The sequence below is a fragment of the Anomaloglossus baeobatrachus genome, chromosome 4, assembly GCF_048569485.1.
Source record: "Anomaloglossus baeobatrachus isolate aAnoBae1 chromosome 4, aAnoBae1.hap1, whole genome shotgun sequence".
Taxonomy (NCBI): domain Eukaryota; kingdom Metazoa; phylum Chordata; class Amphibia; order Anura; family Aromobatidae; genus Anomaloglossus; species Anomaloglossus baeobatrachus.
The window spans coordinates 380,829,361-380,850,941 of NC_134356.1; the positions used below are offsets into that span (position 1 = coordinate 380,829,361).

Here is a 21,581-nt window from a genome sequence, read left to right on the forward strand (position 1 = left end):
CAACAATGGCAATTATGGCCTTCAGCGGCCATGTTAATCAGTTGGTTCTCCTCGATCGACTGGCAATGACATACTTTAAATACTGCTGTCATAGATTAACAGTGGCATTTAAAGAGGCTATCCACTACTTTTACAGTAATGACCTGTTCTAAGGTTAGGTCATAATTTCTGGTCTGGCACCTGGCACCCTGCCAATCAGACGTTATAAATCCTGAAAGCAGCAGCAGGCAGCCAGAAATGTTCAGTTCCGGAGCTGCTCCATCTTGTGATAGTGGACGTGGCAGGGTACAGCAAACCCGCCTCCTAATAAAAATCAACAGGCCGCAAATGTGCAGTACCCTCAGCCACTATTAGTTGATGGGGAAGCTCCAGAATTGAGCATTTCCGGCTTCCTGCTACTGCCACTGGAACCACTGATTGGAGGGGTGAAAGGTGAAGGACCCCAGCTGATCAGACATTGATAACCTACTGTATCCTAATGATAGGCAATCAGTGTATATATGGTTGCCAACCTCTTTAAGTCATTGAACTACATAGATCGTTGCAAGCTCTATTCACTATAGTAGCTCTCTTCACTATACTTACTGGCATATTGCCGGTTATATAATATAGCCCTCATCTGCTGCACATGAAGCAGGCTAAGCCCATGAGATGGCTTTGTACCTTCCTTAGTGACCTATGAATAAAATACACATCGAAGGTCATTAAGGAGTTACGTAACCCAGCATTCTGTCATGTGCCCTAAATTTTTAGAGTGGATTTTCTCTGAAGACAGCCAGTCTGACAAGAGGCTGATGGAAGCAGGTCTGGATCCTTTAAGTTTCTTTAAGCTATTCAAAAATAAATTTACATAACTTACTTGCAAATTAATTTTTTTCTCAATTAGTGGGTCCTTGGTTTGACTTAAGGCCACTTTACACGCTACGACATCGCTAATGCGATGTCGTTGGGGTCACGGAATTTGTGACGCACATCCGGCCGCATTAGCGATGCCGTTGCGTGTGACACCTATGAGCGATTTTGAATCATCGCAAAAACGTTCAAAATCGCTCATCGATGACATGGGAGCCCTTCTTAAATATTGCTGCTGCAGCGTGTACGATGTAGTTCGTCACTACTGCGGCAGCACATATCGCTCCGTGTGACACCGCAGGAACGAGGAACCTCACCTTACCTGCCGCCGCCCGTAATACGGAAGGAAGGAGGTGGGCGAGATGTTACATCCCACTCATCTCCGCCCCTCCACTTTGATTGGGCGGCCGCTTAGTGACGTCGCTGTGACGCCACACGGACTGCCCCCTTAGAAACGAGGTGGTTCGCCGGTCACAGCGACGTCGCAGGGCAGGTAAGTAATGTGACGGGTCCGGGCGATGTTGTGCGCAACGGGCAGTGATTTGCCCGTGTCGCACAACCGATGGGGACGGGTACCCACGCTATCGATATCGGTACCAATATCACAGCGTGTAAAGTGGCCTTTACAGTGGGTGCCCTGAAAAGGAAAAGCCTCTAACATTCATATGCCTGTTAAGGGAAAATGCACAATTTTTAAGAAACAACTACTTCTATGGGTTCAATAAAATCTGCATTTTCCTTATTAGGGATGTGGCCACAATCAGTTGTACTCGAGTATTTGAAGCTGCATATTTTTGCTTTGTTAAAAACACAGCATTTTACAGTAGACACAATATGAATGGAATTAATAGAAATCTCATGTCCACTGTGCTTCTTACATTGCGCAAGTTCACCTGTGGTTTGTTTTTCCAAGCCACAGCATGTCAATTTGTCAATTTATCATGTGGGTATGCTGATTTTTCTGTGCAGAATTTACCCATAGACTTGCATTACATACAGAAATTCCACAGGTAAAAACACAAATGCGTTTTTGGTGAGTTTACACAGCAGAAATACATAAAATATGCATGTACTCCGCACCTAAACATGTCAATAGCAGGAAGTTTAAAAAACAAATCAGCTTCATTTATAGGATGACAAACCAAACATAGAAAAGAAATGCAGTATCAAAATTGGAGTAAAAATGCAGTAAAAAACACACAAAAAATACAATGAAAAAAGAAAACGCAAGTAAACTAAGGTGCGCAGATGGTGCAAAAATTCTGCAGTGTAAAAACTCAATGGATACTGATCATGGAAAAGCGGCTTTACCCTTCTTAAAATTGAAATTGCAATCCCAGAAGAAAAAGATGTGGAGTTATGTAAATCACAGATTGATAGACGTGTTAATGAAATGCAAAGGATGAAAAAATGGAAACAACATTTCCAAAACATCTCTATTATTCTGTATTGAATATGAGCGTCACGTGCAGAAATACACACACTTACAAGCTTTGGCTGCTATCAGTGAGGGGATTAATGGTTATTCTGTCATGTTGAATGCACTTGGACATTTAAAAAACATCAGGAACCACTGCTGCCTGGTCCCTTTGTAATTACTAATCAATGACATCCCAGGGGTGCTCCATGGGAGACAAGTCCAGAGATGCTGCAGGTCACGGTAGTATATTTAGGTCACACAGGCTGCTCACATTTCTATGAGCAACATGCGTCCTAGCATTGTTATATTGAAAAATGGTTTCTGGGACACTTTAGAGACAAGGCCTCACCATTGGTTTCATGATAAAATCAATGTGAGGTGTGCTCTTAGTGTACCTGGAATTAAGATTCGAGGGGTCTGGCTACCTTACATCATGTACCCCATACCATAATCCTGCGAATAGGAGAGGTGTGACATTGCCTCATGAAGGCCTCCTTCTAGACAGCCAGTCACCCACAGTTATACTGCGTGGGACGCTAAGGCCGTGGCTGTAACATGTAAAAAATCAAGCTTTTATTTTAAATAAAGGATTGTATACATTTTATAGTATTCATTGGAAGTAACTAAAACACAAAAAAAAAAAGATTTGTATACTTTTATTAGCCCTATACAGCTACAATATGCACTAACATAAAATTTCATGGCACTACAACTAATTTGCAATGCAGATTAGCAAATTCAAAATAAAAACATAGCATTTATAACTGCAGAACACTACTTAGAGGACATAACACAATGGTCAATAGAGTTATTCAGAGCAATGTATATATCAGAGGTCTGGCATCAGTCTGTTGAGACTAAGAAGCGTGAGGGATGTCAACAATATCTGTATTTCATAGTTGGTCATAAACAATTGTGGGAGATTTAGTGCTTGCCCTAATGTACTGAAGAAGCTTATCAGCTTGAATTCACTCTTGTTATCAGTAGTCTCTTTCATAATGTCTCTAAGGTACTATTTATATAATTTACCGGATCCCTACTGTGTGTTGAAGACATGGGGGTCTGGTCAGCTAATACCTGAGAAGTGAGGGAGGCATTGACCTACAGGATAGCTAAGTAGAAACATGAAATCCTTCGATTATATAAGTGAAGTGTAATACCAGAGGGGAATGTCATATATCCCAGTGTGGTCTAAATTGCATATCTTGCACATGTCCACATATAATATCAAGGAACAAAAGGAGAAAAATTGTGGAAAGTGCAATAGAAAACATATACTTTTATTGGGTACAATTAAAATGGTTGGACATAAGGAGGATCATCCCCTTTGAAAAAGTGAGCACTAAGACACACGAAACGTTTTGACCTTTTTGTAACGCTGACCCTTTTCATTGATATACCTATTGGTCCTGCAGGGGGCCTTTATATGCTATCCTACTTTTTTTTTCCTTATGAGTGTTAACTAGGGATGATCGAATATCACAAATATTCAGCAATATTCGGCTTCGCAAATATCCGATGAATAGTTCGGCGCTATGCCAATATTCGATGCGCAAGATAAGTCTATGGGAAGTCCAAATAGTTGCTATTCGGCAACTTTTTGGGTTTCCCATAGACTTAGATGGGACAGGAGATTAAAAGATTGTTGTATTTATTATGGTTAAAAGATAACAGTTGATGGACACTACGCGTTACGAGGGCAAACCATCCCCTTCTTCAGGTGTTCGCCCCACTGTAACGCGTAGTGTCCATTAACTGTTATCTTTTAACCATAATAATACAAAAATCTTTTAATCTCCTGGCCCATCTGTTTGATCACCCAACACCGCATTTTTTCTTTTTACCTCTGGTTCATATGCACTCACCACCTGTGAGTGAGCGGTGGTGCTGAAGCGATCAGACACTGTGTGTTGGTGAGTTACCAACCTCTGCACCCTGCGTGCGCACCACACAGCAGCAGACACTGGTACCTACGTGGCAGATTACAGGACGCTCCTCTCCAGCCTGCACCGCCGGATCATCTCTGAACAGTGCTCCCTAGCTCCTGGACACCATCCCGGGTGACAGCATCATTATCCAACGCACAGGCAAAATTCTGTACCTGTGGTTACACACTTTCATCAGTGTTGTGCCTGTAGCGCAACACACTCAGGTGAGTGGATAACATTATAGCACTACTTACTTGTCAGTAAGAAGCTTCACAGAAGCGCTCCCTCTCTTTTCTCACTCTCATGATATTCTGTGAGGGATGCTGCGGCAGAGTCAAATAACAATGCACTTTCTCAGTCTTATAATATCAGTCTGTAGCTGTCTGCTTTTCCTTTGCTGGTTATCAAAATTAGGGGGACGCCACATCATTTCTTTCATTTATTGATTTATTTAATAATATTAAGCTGTGCAATTTTATTTTATGTCCGAGAGTTGTGCAATTATTTCTCTATATGTCTGTCTGTCTATATCCATCTATTATCTATCTCTATAGCATTCATTGGGATCAAAAATTCTAGAAAAACGCATGAAAATGAGACAAAAACATGGCAAAACACACATTTTTGCCGTTGTGTTTTTCCCTTGGAAATAATACAGAAATGGTGCAGAAATGTGTGCATCCAAATACTCAAAGTGCACATGTACTCTTATACAGTTTTCAGGCATTATAAGATGCACTGTCCCAGATTTTATGAAGTTACTGCACAATACAAGTTTGATTCTTACTATATCTCACATATGAGCATGTGTTAATTCATATTGTATACTAGATGTCAAACTAATTTCTGTACATTTCCTGCTTTCATTTTGTTCTTACCAAGGCATCCAAATAAACATTCGTCCACTGTACTTGTTTTGCCTTTTCTCTAGCCAAAACCATTGGTCTTCCAAGGACATCTAAATATTCCTGTCAAAAAGAGAAATGATTTCAATATCAGCTGTTGTGATTTAGCTTAAACAAAGATAGCAGTGATGCCGTAACATCGGACATAAATGTTTTTATTACATGGCATGGAATATATTTTAGTTGCATCATTATACTTACACCAACCGCTTGGATCCTTTACAGGGAACCTTATGGAAGATTCATTATGCCCCAACCATAGGCAACATGAATCAGATACTGGACGCATTATAAAAGCCACTTATATTTTACTCCAAAATGCTGAAGTGTTTCAGGCAAAACATAGTTTGAAGAGCCAATTTGGAACCATTTTGGATGACTAGTAAAGGCATGTCTCAGGTGACTTCGTCCAGCCCGATAGCACGTTTGTCTCTTCCTATGTGTATGTATAGGGAGAGACCTGTCAGTATAGGGGAGTGTGGTGCGAGGAAGCAAATGGGAAGCGGATTTTTAGTCTAGACAACAAAGACATAAAGTCTCCAACTAAAATTTCAAAGTGTTCACTCTGAAGTGCAATATACATAAATACATAAAGAACTGCAGTCAATGTCTCACCTTGGTCAGAATTGTGAGGTTACAGTATACAATATTTGAGAACCTTTTATCTACAGCATTGTTTTATATGGTATGTGACCATGATTATGTAACATATAGAAAATAGATAAACAAAGTAGAGGTAGATCAAACTACACAGATAAAGCTTACTTAAGTTTTATTTGTTCATATTAAAATATCCTTTACAATCCAAAATCAAACCTAGACATTTCTAGAGCATGTAAGACCCTTTGTCATGGTGCATGTGGTGCCCTTTGTTAATATTTCTTCCCAATATGAGCAATGATGTCAATCTGAGCTTTGGAGAATTACGGACTGCTGTGTTATAGTGAGAAAGGCAAGATTGGATTGAAATGTTTATAATTTTTGGTGGATTGCCTACATGAATAAAACACAAATAATTTGATCTTTTAGTCCCAATTTATTATTTTTCTCTAAGAAATCTTATGCTAGTAATTGACTTGTGTAAGATTTTTGGTGCAAGTGTCGCCACAGCTCCCCATAAATTAGACAAGCCATGGTGTCACGCCCCTGACACCCCCTGTCAAAACCCAGCCCCACTTTTTAGCATAACAGTGAGAAACTAGCAGGAAAACACACAAAAAAACACTACATTTTGCGCAACTCTGAGGCTTACTAAAATTCAAAGCAATTCATGCCAGAGTTCCCTTGAAATTGCTTTGATGAATCATGGCCAAAAAGTGAAAATAATAAACTACATAATATTATCCTTTTTTTATTTTCCCAGACCACAAATCTTTGCAAAGTCTCTATGCATTGTAATTATTTAATTAAATAATTCATGATTTTCATTAATTAAATATAAGTGTTTATCAAAAAATATCACAGAAGTGGACCTATTTAATGCTTGTGAAGTTTTCCGAGTGTCAAAGTGTTTATGTTACTGCAGCTGCTCACAATTAATGGATCAAGCAGAACGTTTGGTCAGACCGGGCAGCTGTGTTTAAAATCTAAGAAAACATTATTTACACTCTAATAGGCTATTATATTAGACACATATGTGCACCTATCACTGCATGTTACAAACACTAACTCTGTCCTGCATTTAAGACAAAAGTATATCCTACTTCTTATTGGACTGAATTTGTCTATATTCCAATAAGCACTTTATGGACAGTTATTTAACTCATGGAGCATATTTAAGTTCATGGATAATGCACGTATGCACGTAGAGTGTTCATCGGTGGTGTTATATTTGTGAGAACTGTCCGTACATATAATAAAAATGTCTCATTTCTCATAGTCTCCAAGTGGCGACTCAGCATCAATAAAAAATATTTGCCCACTTGTGTTGGGGTGAACTATTCTTCATTATGCCAGACATATTCTTACTTTGTTTGGCAAGTCAAAAAACATGGGTCATTGTTTTATGTGGGACAGTCCGGTGCCCTTTTATATGCTGGAATTCAAATGTACTAGCAAACAATTAGGAAACAGCCATAATTATCTTTCCCCAATCTTGTGGAATAAAATGCCCTGAAATAGGAGCTGAGGAATATAAAAAGGGGTCTGCTCCTATCACCGGTGATTATACATAACATCAGCCTAGGGATCATGGTTCCAGCTGGTGGATTACAGAACTGCTCCACTACAATAACATTAAGTCCACAAATTGATTTCTAGAACCCAGGTTGGGAGTATCTGGTTATCTGGCCACATGCCTTGCTGTGCTTGGTCATCTTCCTAAGATTGCTGCTATCTCCTCTCAATGAGTGCCCACCAAAAGTTGGGTGTTGCTAGGTGGGATAGTGGCCCTGTATGCTTTAAAGTCATGGAGTTTCTAATACCTGGAGAGTCAGTGGAAGTGTAAGACTATCACTTGCACCATTTAGTTTCCTTGCTGAGATACTATATACTGTTTTCTGGTGGTAATACAATAATATTACCGGAGTGAGGTAACCTTACACTGTTTTGTCTGAGTAGTGTTCTGCCTACGGTAGATCGGTGGGATAAGCCCTATCCATGTAGTCTTTCTAAAGGCAGCCAGGCCAGTGGACAAGAGCACTCCTGACTCTCGTGTCTCCACACTCCAAACTTTTAGTCTCACCACACGAGCACAGAACATTTGCAAAAAGTTCTGTAACAGAACAATTACCAGCTTTCATTTCATTTCACTTCATGCTATACCATATTAGAACATTTATGATAATTCAAAAATAAATTAACATAAGGAAAAAAGTAAAATACTAACTTGTGTGTTAATTCGAATTGCTCCAATAGATGGAATTTCATAGTAGTAACCTGAAATATGCAAATGTGAGAAAGTAAAACTGTGCATGTTAATTTTCACATACTTTTATTGCAAATAAAAAATATAACTTGGAAAGTTGCATAGACAATGAAAGGGGCAGTAGTCAATCATGCAGAATTAAGCTACATGCATAGTCTCACAAGTCATGGCAGTGGGTGGAAATCTCAATGGTTGACCCCTGCCTTCTAGAAGTCATCACTACAAATGAGGGAACCTGAGGTTTGGTTTTCTGTGTTCATACCAAACACAGACTTTACAAAAAAATAGAATTCAAGTTCTCGTGCTTTATGTATGCAAACAACGTGTGTGAGCATCACTGTGCAAGCGTACGCTCAGTGCTCAGTCCAATGCGAGCTGCTTGCAGTGTTTCAATGACTCACACTGGGGGTAATAACAGCATGATGGGAGGTAGTGTGCCCCAAATAAAAAAAAACTGGAAAAACCTGCCCCGAGAAATGTTCTATTTATGGCTGGCTGCATATGGGTGAGACTTGAACTGCCCAATTAGTGACTTTCATTGGGGTTCAGGACAAGTCCAGGTCCAAAAATGAACTTTATCCAATGTCCGGCTGAACCCACCAAACCGAACTTCCAAAAGTCCGCTCATCTCTAGTTGTCACCAATCCTGTGATTTGGTGATAACTTTATCTTACTGAGGTACTCCTTTAAAGTAGTTTAAAAATACTGGCAAACAAAAAAGAATAGACACATTATCCCCAAAAAACATAATGAGGAGCAAAATAATGTTAATGCTTAAGGATAAAAGACATAATAAAATTGTTTATACCTATAAATTTGCAATATCCACTTTCCAGTAACTAAAACTTGAGATCTTGTAAGATGAGCCATATTTGTTATTCTAGTCAACGTTCCCACTGGCTCAAAATTCATGCTACAGATATATAGTCAAACGAATACTGATTGCATTAAACATATATGTTACATTTTAACAACAAATATCTTAGATTTGCTGAAAATTTAATAAAACTAAATTAATCAAAATATAATATAGATCTTATCAACAGTATTTGAGACTAAACTATCTTATTTTACCAGTTAACAACTTTATTAATTGGGTCATCATCCACTAACTTTTTAATATGTGGGTGGTATCTATATCTAGTTATAGTACATATAGTTAATAGTTATATAGTTCCATGTAGTATATTGTGTTGATACTACATATAGTCTGGAATTAAAATGCAATATGTACCACAAAAACATCATAGCTTAGAGTAGAGAAATAAAATGCAATCAAAATGTAGAACTGACCAAACAAAAGACTGCAAAAGTGTTTTGTTATACGGTATATTGTTATTGCCATTATTATTCTTTTAGTAGTCTTGACATTTGTAGTAATATGCACACCATGTGCATAATTTAATATAAGGAAAATTAGAATTTTAATCCTATTTAGGTACAAGGACTAATTTAAATTGTGAAAAAGTAGCAATTCAGAATATGTTGGCACTTGGTAACTGGAGATGATCCAATATGTTGAGATTTATATTTGTCAGGTTCAACAAATTTTTTGCCAAAAATTCTAATGAAATCCAAAAAGCCTGTAATTAAAAAAAATATATATTTCCATTACAATCTGAGGTCTCCTATCACTGTATTGAAAAACTTTAAAGCTTTATAACCCCTTCACCACCAGGTGATTTTATGTTTTTTTTGTTTCTTCCTCCCCTTCTTCCAAGAGCAAAAACTTTTTTCTTTTCCTTCAACATAGCCGTATGAGGGTTTATTTCTTGCGGGACGAGTTGTACTTTGAATGAATCCATTCATTTTACCATATAGTGTGCTGGAAAACATGAACAAATTCCAAGAACAAAATGGAAAAAAGTTCAATTCCACAATTGTTTTTTGGATTTTTATTTACCATGTTCACTATATGGTAAAACTGACCTGGCAATATGATTTACCAGGTCAGTACAAGTTTGTAAATATTGAACATGTATAGTTTTTTTTTATTTAATTGGTGAAAAAAAATCTGACATTTAAGGAAAAAAAATAGTATTTTGTTGCAAAGTACTGTATAATCTCATTTTTTGTGATCTGGGACCGTGTGACAGCTTTTGCGCCCTGAGCTGATATTTTTCACAAATACCATTTTTCGGTATATGTGCTGTTTTAATTGCCTTTTATTGCATTTTGTTGCAATGTTGCAGAGTCCCAAAAAACTAATAATTATGTTTTAATTTTTTTTGTGTTAATTACATTTCAGAATAATTTTATTTTATATTTGATAGATTAGACATCGATTGTGCTGTACAGAGTCATCAGCAGACATGATGACTTCCTACGAATGGCGACTCGCAGCCAATGTTCACAAGAAGTTTGTCACGAGAGACACAGGGGTCATCAATCATGCCATGGGGAGAGACGCATGTTAAATCCTGCTAACAAAGTGTTTGATAGCGGGTTTTAACTAGTTAACAACGACAGGCAGAAGTCCGATCTGCCCGCCGCTATTAGAGGTACATGTCGGCTGATTAGTTCAGCTGACTTGTGCATGGAAAGATGCAAGCATGACATGCAAGCTCACACTAAAGGGAGGGACACTACCTATTACATATAAGTTATACAACAAAATTTAGGGATATCAGATAGGGTAAAACTCAATATTTTAAGGCCACTCCAAAAGTACATGCATTTAAAGAGGAGGAGAAGGAGTTTTAAAGGGCCAAACATAATGTAAAAAATAGACATAGATGCCTTGTGAATATCAAAATGTAAATGTATTAATTAAATAGTCAGGCTTACACAAGGAGACAATAAATATAGTGAGCATTATAATGATCATACGTGCAGAGATAGATCCCAGAACCTAATTCCCAGACCATGGGCCTCTGCCACAATAATTACAAAGAAGGAGATTCAAGCAATGCTCCCTAAAAGTGGGGAAGAGATTACAAATAGTAAAACAATAGCATTTGCTACTAATCCATAATAAAGTGCAAATATGCAAGGCAAGTGCCAAGGCAGAGGTCTTGTCTTTGGTGTGGCTTGTGATATAGGCAATTGAGACATCTCGCTGTCCCACGAATATAACCAATGTGTGAAGCATCCATTTGGACTATACAACCATCTACATTCGGATCAGGATGAAATCATATATATGATGGAAATATCTTTCTAAATATCTTCAGACACACTTTTTATATAAAAAATAACAAAAATGTAATTAATGTTTATACTGGTTTTTCCTTTTTGTAGTAATCCTTGATGAATGTAAAATATCTATTCTATACGTTATGGATGCTTTATATGGTTATTAGGGAATTATGACTATTATTATTACACTAGCTCCTATTGTAATGTGCTGTCGCCGCTGTCCGCATTTTTATATGTGTGGAGATTGAAGTGGAGTATACGCTGTATTTTAAATGATGCTCCGTTCTTCTCTCCCTATGCCCTGATGACAGGCTATTTAGTGCGTACTGGCGGCGATTGCCGCTCACGCCATGTTAGATATGGGTCTGTGAAGCTGGAGACGCCCACTTCCTTACCCATAACAGAGATGTCTGCGGCGCATGCCTCGTGCCACTCTCTACTCCGCCCACACCCAGAATCTCTCTGGCGGTAGGAGGTGACGTCACGTGTGGGTCACTTCTGGGAGTGAGACCCGGAAGTGATGGACGGACGGAGGACGTCTGACGTGATGCATGCGGCGCAGGTGGGGACAATCTCTGCGGGCCTAGGAGCATATATAGGAGCACATGTAAGGTCCACCAGCCACACACTGCCCCCCGAAAAAGCAAATGCAGCGAAACGCGTTGGGGCTTCCTTCCCCTGTACCGGACCTCTGCCTTGGCACTTGCCTTGCATATTTGCACTTTATTATGGGTGAGTAGCAAATGCTATTGTTTTCCTATTTGTAATCTCTTCCCCACTTTTAGGGAGCATTGCTTGAATCCCCTTCTTTGTAATTATTGTGGCAGAGGCCCATGGTCTGGGAACTAGGTTCTGGGATCTATCTCCTGCACTTATGATCATTATAATGCTCACTATATTTATGGTCTCCTTGTGTAAGTCTGACTATTTATTAAATATATTTATATTTTGATATTCACAAGGCATTTATGTCTATTTTTTACATCATGTTTGGCCCTTTAAAACTCCTTCTCCTCCTCTTTAAATACTATTACATACCAGTACATCATAGGTCATGAAGTGGTTAATGCAAATACAGCCTTAGTAATGTTCAATTGCTTTGACATATTGTATGCGGCTGTTAGTTGGCTAGTGAGACAAGCCCGGAACAGAGTTAGTTCTGCAGAGAGGTTCCAGGTGTGCGGATGGTGCTTGGTAACTTAGGCCCATCAGGGAACCTGGAACTATCCTCCATTGTGTCTGGAGCCTTAGGCTCATCTTGGGATGGGTTTAGTGTAGCCGTCTGAGGCAGTGATTGGACATGGGAAGCAGTAAAGACAAGAACAAGGAAGAGTAGATGCTTAGGCTCGGCTGCTGGAAGGTTAATACCCATGGCAAGGGCTAGGCAGAAGAAATACCCCACAGAACAGTGGAAACAGAACAGTAATGTAATGGCCATGTCTGTCAAGAAGGATGAATAAGGGTGAATAAACCAGATGAAAAAGAAGGATGAATAAACAAGTTGTTTTGTAAAGAGACTCTGTGATGTGTTATCCCGCCATATCTATGAAGCTTGACAAGCTGAGCGGCGGTGGACGCACCCATGAAACTCAAAGTAAGGGGTACTTTGTATGCTGCGACATCGCAAGCTGATGCTGCGATGCCGAGCGCGATAGTTCCCGCCCCCATCACAGCTGTGATATCCTTGTGATAGCTGCCGTAGCGAACATTATCGCTACGGCAGCTTCACATGGACTCGCCTGTCTTGAGATGTTGCTCTGGCCGGCGACCCGCCTCCTTATTAAGGGGGGCGGGTCGTACGGCATCACTGCGATGTCACACAGCAGGCAGCCAATAGGAGCAGAGGGGCAGAGATGAGCGGGATGTAAACATCCTGCCCACCTTCTCCCTTCCGCATATCCTACGGGAGCCGCCGTGACGCAGGTAGGAGATGTTCCTCGCTCCTGCGGCTTCACACACAGCGATGTGTGCTGCTGCTGGAGCGAGAAACAACATCGGACCATCGCAGCAGCGTAATTATAGATTACGCCGACGCTACACCGATGATACGATTACGACGCTTTTGCGCTCGTTAATCGTATCATCTAGGCTTTACACACTACGATGTCGCCTGCGATGCCGGATGTGCGTCACTTTCAATTTGACCCCACCGACATCCCACCTGCGATGTTGTAGTGTGCAAAGTACCCCTTAGTGTCACACCCCCATCCAGGTTGAAACACAAACACAGGTTTAGTCTGGTGAATTAGAGTGGATCCCTATCGGACCAGCGTTTGCTCCCCTCTACAACATCAAGTTATTGTGACCTTTCAGGAGCTTGTGCAGAACCCTCTTGGCCTCACTAAACCCAGAAATCCAGTCTGAGTGTGAGAAGCTCATGGACTTTAGCACAAGCAGCAGGTATTATGAAATGCGACAATGACTGGATGGATGAAAACAAGGAGCAGAGGGGTCAGAGAGGAGAATGGTAAGATGAATATTTTTTACTATATTTTTACATTTTTCTATTTTTTTAAATGTTACTTTCATACTTTCATGTCTGGAGAGACTCATAATAAGGGACATTAAATTCATGGAGAATAACTTTTCTGTAAATCGAATTTTCTGGGAAAATCTGCAGAAACAGAAGAATTGAAACTCTTCTTGATCTCCTCATCTCTAATTAAATATTTAATTTTATTTAAAGATTTTTTTTGCAAAAGAAATGCAAAAATATGCCGCTTTTTGGCTTGTCCATCTCAAAAGTTAGGAAGAATACTTTCTCAGGCAGACTAGCCTTAACTAATAACTAGTATTTTTCTTCAGTAGAAAATCAGGAGTGAGAAGGCTTCAAGTGCCCCCTTTTTTGTGGAGTATCAAAAAATAAAAAAGTGGTTTTATTAAGATGTTATAGCGTAGAGTATGAAAGATCAATTCCGAGGCACATAGGCTCTACACCTCCCCAACACCGGAATCTATGTATTATTCACAGTCTGACTTCCACTCCTATTTTCTATGTTCTTAATAGTTTTCAAGCCATTCTATTTCTTTTTTGCTGATAAGCTGTGTGCTCTCTGGCCTCCTTTCCCTATGCTGTAAAACCCTGCAGTAGATGTGATAGTTCCCCCCAAATGTCTGTGCTACACCATGGGATGTAATAGCTGCAAGGCATTATTGTGAAGCCCACCTATCTGCACTTGACATCATGTGAGCCTGCTGTCTGTCTGATACAATCTTCGGTAATGTTTAAAATGGCACTCAGCCGTTTTTTGATGATCGAGTCACAAATTTTAAAAATTTGCTGACATCTAAAGCCCACTTTACACGTTGCAATTAGTTGTACAATCGCATTTGCGATGTGACACGCCCAGGTTGCATACGGGATCTTATGAGATTGCACGTAGGTCGTTCATTTGCTGTCACACGTGCGTTAGTAGTCTATGTTAAATTGATCAATTTTGTGTGTGATCCTTTGGATCATGTGTTCTGTGACGTATGCATTGGGCACCTTTTTTTTTTTTTTATTTATTGACTTGCCAAGCATGTGTAATGTGTAGGGATGCGTTTTTACTATGTCATCTGCCGTTCAGCTCTGCTACATGGCCGCTAACAGCAGACACAGACAGCCATGTAGCAGAGCTGAATGGCAGATGACAGCAGACACAGACAGAGCCGCACTGTCAGAATGTACTCGGGTGAACTTCACCCGACTTCACGGTCATGCTGCGGCTCTGTCTGTGTCGCGCCCTGATTAGCGGTCACCTGTGAAGGACTCACCGGTGACCGCTAATCTCCTAAGTGACTGAAGTTAGCAGCCCTCTCTCATACTCACCGATCCCCGGCACTGCACGGCATTCACACTGCTCCGGCGGCTTTTACTGTTTTGAAAAAGCCGGCCACCCATTAAACAATCTCGTATTCCCTGCTTTCCCCGCCCACCGGCGCCTATGATTGGTTACAGTGAGACACACCCCCACGCTGAGTGACAGGTGTCACACTGCACCCAATCACAGCAGCCGGTGGGCGTGTCTATACTGTGTAGTGAAATAAATAATTAAATAATTAAAAAAAACGGCGAGCGGTCCCCCCCAATTTTAAAACCAGCCAGATAAAGCCATACGGCTGAAGGCTGGTATTCTCAGGATGGGGAGCTCCACGTTATGGGGAGCCCCCCAGCCTAACAATATCAGCCAACAGCCGCCCAGAATTGCCGCATACATTATATGCAACAGTTCTGGGACTGTACCCGGCTCTACCCGATTTGCCCTGGTGCGTTGGCAAATCGGGGTAATAAGGAGTTATTGGCAGCCCATAGCTGCCAATAAGTCCTAGATTAATCATGTCAGGCGTCTATGAGACACCTTCCATGATTAATCTGTAAATTACAGTAAATAAACACACACACCCGAAAAAAATCCTTTATTAGAAATAAAAAACACAAACATATACCCTGGTTAACCACTTTAATCAGCCCCAAAAAGCCCTCCATGTCCGGCGTAATCCAGGATGCTCCTGCGTCGCTTCCAGCGCTGCTGCATGGAGGTGACCGGAGCTGCAGAATACACCGCCGCTCCGGTCACCTCCACACAGCAACTGAAGACAGCCGCGCGATCGGCTGAGCTGTCAGTGAGGTTACCCGCTGTCACTGGATCCAGCGGTGGCCGCGGGTAACCTCAGTGACAGCTCAGCTGATCGCGCTACTCACCGCCGCTCCTATCACCTCCACGCAGCAACTGAGGTGAGTAGCGCGATCAGCTGAGCTGTCACTGAGGTTACCCGCGGCCACCGCTGGATCCAGTGACAGCGGGTAACCTCACTGACAGCTCAGGTGATCGCACGGCTGTCTTCATTAGCTGCGTGGAGGTGACCGGAGCGGCTGTGTCTGCTACAGCTCCGGTCACCTCCATGCAGCAGCGCTGGAAGCGACGCTGGAGCATCCTGGATTACGCCGGACATGGAGGGCTTTTTGGGGCTGATTAAAGTGGTTAACCAGGGTATATGTTTGTGTTTTTTATTTCTAATAAATGATTTTTTCAGGTGTGTGTGTTTATTTACTGTAATTTACAGATTAATCATGGAAGGTATCTCATAGACACCTGACATGATTAATCTAGGACTTATTGGCAGCTATGGGCTGCCAATAACTCCTTATTACCCCGATTTGCCAACGCACCAGGGCAAATCGGGAAGAGCCGGGTACAGTCCCAGAACTGTTGCATATAATGTATGCGGCAATTCTGGGCGGCTGTTGGCTGATATTGTTAGGCTGGGGGGCTCCCCATAACGTGGAGCTCCCCATCCTGAGAATACCAGCCTTCAGCCATATGGCTTTATCTGGCTGGTTTTAAAATTGGGGGGGACCGCACGCCGTTTTTTTTAATTATTTAATTATTTATTTCACTACACAGTATAGACACGCCCACCGGCTGCTGTGATTGGGTGCAGTGTGACACCTGTCACTCAGCGTGGGGGCGTGTCTCACTGTAACCAATCATAGGCACCGGTGGGCGGGGAAAGCAGGGAATACGAGATTGTTTAATGGGCGGCCGGCTTTTTCAAAACAGTAAAAGCCGCTGGAGCAGTGTGAACGCCGTGCAACGCTGGGGATCGGGGATCGGTGAGTATATGAGAGAGGGGGATAGACTGACATGGACAGAGAGTGAGGGACAGAGATAGTGACCGACTGACAGAGATTAGTGAATGACAGACATTGTGAGGCGCTTCAGAACGCAACTTTTCAGCTGTGCTCTGAAGCGGACCTTTTTTAAGCTGCGGTGCAGAGCGCACACCTGCGCACATAGCATCAGACACCAAAATCGTATGAGGGATGTCACACGTTACAATTGACTAGGTTCCTGCAACAAAACGCTCAATTCTAGAAAAAGATACGATGTGTTTGCGATCAACGGTTTTGCGTTCAATCCTGATCGCACGTAGCTGTCACACGCAGATACCTCACAAACGATGCCGGATGTGCGTCACTTACAACTTGACCCCAACGACGGATTGTGAGATTTATTGAAGCGTGTGTAGCGGGCTTAAGAGTTTCATAAAATTAAATTTGCAATGAATCAATTTGATCATCTTTAGTAGGAATACATTATGTAAAAGAATAAACAAATGGATCATGGTTATGTTACATTACAATAGGTTTGATAGAGAAATTAAAATTATCTAGAATTAACCAGCTAATTGCCTTCACGTTTGTTTTAGGGCTTAAAGGGAACCTGTCACAAGATTTGGCCTTTGGAAGCTGCAGCCACCACCAGTGGGCTTTTATAAACAGCATTACAGAATACTGTATATAAGAGCCCAGTGCACAATGTATAACATAAACAGTTTTATAATACTCAACTAAGGGGTGGATTGGTCTGATGGGTGTTGCTGCTCTCGGTCCGGCGCCTCCTCCATTTTCTGCAATCTCCATCTTCCTGTCTAGCCCCGTGCATGACGCATCCTGCATCATTCACAGTGAGGTCTCCATTACTCTCCTGCATAGGCATACTTTGATTTACCTGGCTGAAGGCAGATCAAAGTACTGTAGGGCGCATGCGTAGGTGGTCTTTGACCTTTTCTCGCACCTGCGCATTAAAGTACTTTGCAGCAGGGCAGATCAAAGTGCACATGCAGAAGAGCGCAATAGAGGCCTCTCTGTGAATGATGCTGGAGGCACAGGGCTGAGCAGGTGGACAAAGATCACAGAAGATGTAGGAGGCGCCGGACCGAGAGGAGCAACATCCATCAGATCAATCCGCCCCTTAGGTGAGTATTATTAAAGTGTTAATGTTATACATCGCTGCCTGGGCTCTTATATACATCATTCTGGAATGCTGTATATAAGGGATCACTGGTGGTGGCTGCAGCTTACAAAGGCCAAATCTGGAGGAGGCGAAAGATCGGAAAGCAGCGAAACCCATCGGACTGATCCGCCCCCTAGGTGAGTATTATAAAAGTGTTTTTTATGTTACATATCGCGGCCTGGGCATTAATATACAGTAATCTAAAATGCTGTATATAAGAGCTCTTTGGTGGTGGCCGCAGCTTATAGGGCCAAATCTGGGGACAAGTTCCCTTTTAGTATAAACTGAGAATCCTCAATGGTTCATGCCTTTTTTGTAACTAACTGAAAAGGTCATGATAAACAGAAAATTTCTTCAGTGGGCATGCGTTAACATAATACCTGAAGTCACCTATTTATACCTATAAAAATATACCAGCTAAAATTATTCAATGGCATATTTTTTTTTCCAATATAAAAAAGTTGAACCTAGAACTTGGTTGTTTGTTGTCTCTTAGGCGGGCTTTGCACGTTGCGACATCGCAAGCCGATGCTGCGATGTCGCACGCGATAGTCCCCGCCCCCGTCGCAGGTACGATATCGTGTGATAGCTGGCGTAGCGAAAATTATCGCTACGCCAGCTTCACATGCACTCACCTGCCCTGCGACCGTCGCTCTGGCCGGCGACCTGCCTCCTTCCTAAGGGGGCGGGTCGTGCGGCGTCATAGCGACGTCACACAGCAGGCCAATAGCGGCGGAGGGGCGGAGATGAGCAGGATGTAAACATCCTGCCCACCTCCTTCCTTCCGCATATCCTACGGAAGCCACGGTGACACCGGTAGGAGATGTTCATCGCTCCTGCGGCTTCACACACAGCGATGTGTCCTGCCACAGGAGCGAGGAACAACATCGTACCGTCGCGTCATCGTAATTATGGATTACGCCGACACTACACCGATGATATGATTACGACGATTTTGCGCTCGTTAATCGTATCATCTATGCTTTACACACTACGATGTCGCATGCGATGTCGGATGTGCGTCACTTTCAATTTGACCCCACCGACATCGCACCTGCGATGTCGTAGTGTGCAAAGCCCGCCTTAGTAGAAAGTACACCAAACGTTACAGTAAAAGCTACCAGATATGCTTAAAGCAAACTCGATAATAAAAGAGATATATGGACAACATGAACTGGAGTCATCAAGGTAGTATATTCACTGAAAGAAAAAAGGGTAGGTCAAACTTTTAGCTTCTATATGTGGACTGAAGCAGGTTGACAATGATTTACTAATAATTTACTCTGGACATTAAGATAATTGTCTTTTACCATTTCTTTCCCAGATGAGTAAAACCAGACTTACGGCAATAGACCTTAACCTTAATGCTAAATATTTTCTCTCATTTCTGCCTCCATGATCTAAGAAGCCTAAATATAAGTGCCGTGACCTTGCCATTTCATCTTAAATAGGGTTGAACACATGTCAACTGCTTAATACTCTCTCAAAACATGAAAAAACTATGTACAAAATATATTATTGATTATAATCTTAAGCTTACTGCCTGACTTTGTTTTTAATATGTTAACTAAATGGCTGAGGTCAGTTTAAACCCATTACACGTAAATTACTCCTTTGGCTTAATATTAACATGATATTCCATATTAACAGATGGCTCGCAAATATTAAGCTCTTCTTTGCCTACCGTTCAGGAACTCCTGGATAGTAAAAATAAAGCACTTTTTCCACTGTGAAAAAACAACATTGACCTGTCTGTGATCTTTTTTTTTAAGTGAAGGTGCATGTAGAGATTGTTGTCATTATTATAATTTTACAGTTCACCGTAAATGCTAATAATTTCTTCATATCAGTATTTTAAGATTTACAAATACTGCATATCACTTATATTCTACACACATCACTTATTTACTACTCAAATTGTACAGAAATCTGCATGCTGGAGAATAAAGATTTTTTTGTAATTCGCTGCAAGCAAAGTTACCGAAATGACGTCCAGTTGTGACTGCTATCTTGTAAAACTCTAGAGGGCCAGCAAAAGGTTGAAAAGAAAACAATACTAACCTTTCTGCTCACCCCTCCAACTGCTCCCTTTGTTCCTGCGTGTGTCCCGCAAAGTGAGTGGTTACATGACTATGGGTTATTTTTTTTCTATGTTTTGGAGTTTGGGTAGAGAAGCGTTAATAGGAATTGCCAATGGCGCTTCTTTCTAAGGACTCAGCAATTATGTGGCTGGGTCTAGGGAAAGAGCAGGAGCTGCTGAATCCCGGGTGACCCAGTTAGCTCTGCTATGCATGCAGAAGACTGCATTTCCACTGTATCTGGGGGTAATATATCAACCTCAGTTAAAGTTAGGTCCAGAAATATTTGGACAGTGACACAAGTTTTGTTATTTTAGCGGTTTACAAAAACATGTTCAGAAATACAATTATATATATAATATGGGCTGAAAGTGCACACTCCCAGCTGCAATATGAGAGTTTTCACATCCAAATCGGAGAAAGGGTTTAGGAATCATAGCTCTGTAATGCATAGCCTCCTCTTTTTCAAGGGACCAAAAGTAATTGGACAAGGGACTCTAAGGGCTGCAATTAACTCTGAAGGCGTCTCCCTTGTTAACCTGTAATCAATGAAATAGTTAAAAGGTCTGGGGTTTATTACAGGTGTGTGGTTTTGCATTTGAAAGCTGTTGCTGTGACCAGACAACATGCGGTCTAAGGAAGTCTCAATTGAGGTGAAGCAGAACATCCTGAGGCTGAAAAAAAAGAAAAAATCCATCAGAGAGATAGCAGACATGCTTGGAGTGGCAATATCAACAGTCGGGTACATTCTGAGAAAAAAGGAATTGACTGGTGAGCTTGGGAACTCAAAAAGGCCTGGGCGTCCACGGATGACAACAGTGGTGGATGATCGCCGCATACTTTCTTTGGTGAAGAAGAACCCGTTCACAACATCAACTGAAGTCCAGAACACTCTCAGTGAAGTAGGTGTATCTGTCTCTAAGTCAACTGTAAAGAGAAGACTCCATGAAAGTAAATACAAAGGGTTCACATCTAGATGCAAACCATTCATCAATTCCAAAAATAGATAGGCCAGAGTTAAATTTGCTGAAAAACACCTCATGAAGCCAGCTCAGTTCTGGAAAAGTATTCTATGGACAGATGAGACAAAGATCAACCTGTACCAGAATGATGGGAAGAAAAAAGTTTGGAGAAGAAAGGGAACGGCACATGATCCAAGGGACACCACATCCTCTGTAAAACATGGTGGAGGCAACGTGATGGCATGGGCATGCATGGCTTTCAATGGCACTGGGTCACTTGTGTTTATTGATGACATAACAGCAGACAAGAGTAGCCGGATGAATTCTGAAGTGTACCGGGATATACTTTCAGCCCAGATTCAGCCAAATGCCGCAAAGTTGATCGGACGGCGCTTCATAGTACAGATGGACAATGACCCCAAGCATACAGCCAAAGCTACCCAGGAGTTCATGAGTGCAAAAAAGTGGAACATTCTGCAATGGCCAAGTCAATCACCAGATCTTAACCCAATTGAGCATGCATTTCACTTGCTCAAATCCAGACTTAAGACGGAAAGACCCACAAACAAGCAAGACCTGAAGGCTGCGGCTGTAAAGGCCTGGCAAAGCATTAAGAAGGAGGAAACCCAGCGTTTGGTGATGTCCATGGGTTC

At 41.5% G+C, this 21,581-nt stretch overlaps 1 protein-coding gene across 4 annotated transcripts in view; it reads right to left on the reverse strand.

Annotated features, from left to right (window-relative positions):
* Positions 1 to 21,581, reverse strand: part of CACNA2D1 (calcium voltage-gated channel auxiliary subunit alpha2delta 1) — a 1,186,557-nt gene that overhangs the window by 160,721 nt on the left and 1,004,255 nt on the right. For all 4 annotated transcript variants that reach the window (XM_075345217.1, XM_075345220.1, XM_075345219.1 and 1 more), the window contains exons 14-15: positions 7,933 to 7,982; positions 5,079 to 5,168 (exon numbers count right to left, since the gene is read on the reverse strand). In XM_075345217.1, coding sequence (XP_075201332.1) covers positions 5,079 to 5,168; positions 7,933 to 7,982 — 140 coding nt within the window. The remainder of the gene's footprint in view (positions 1 to 5,078; positions 5,169 to 7,932; positions 7,983 to 21,581) is intronic.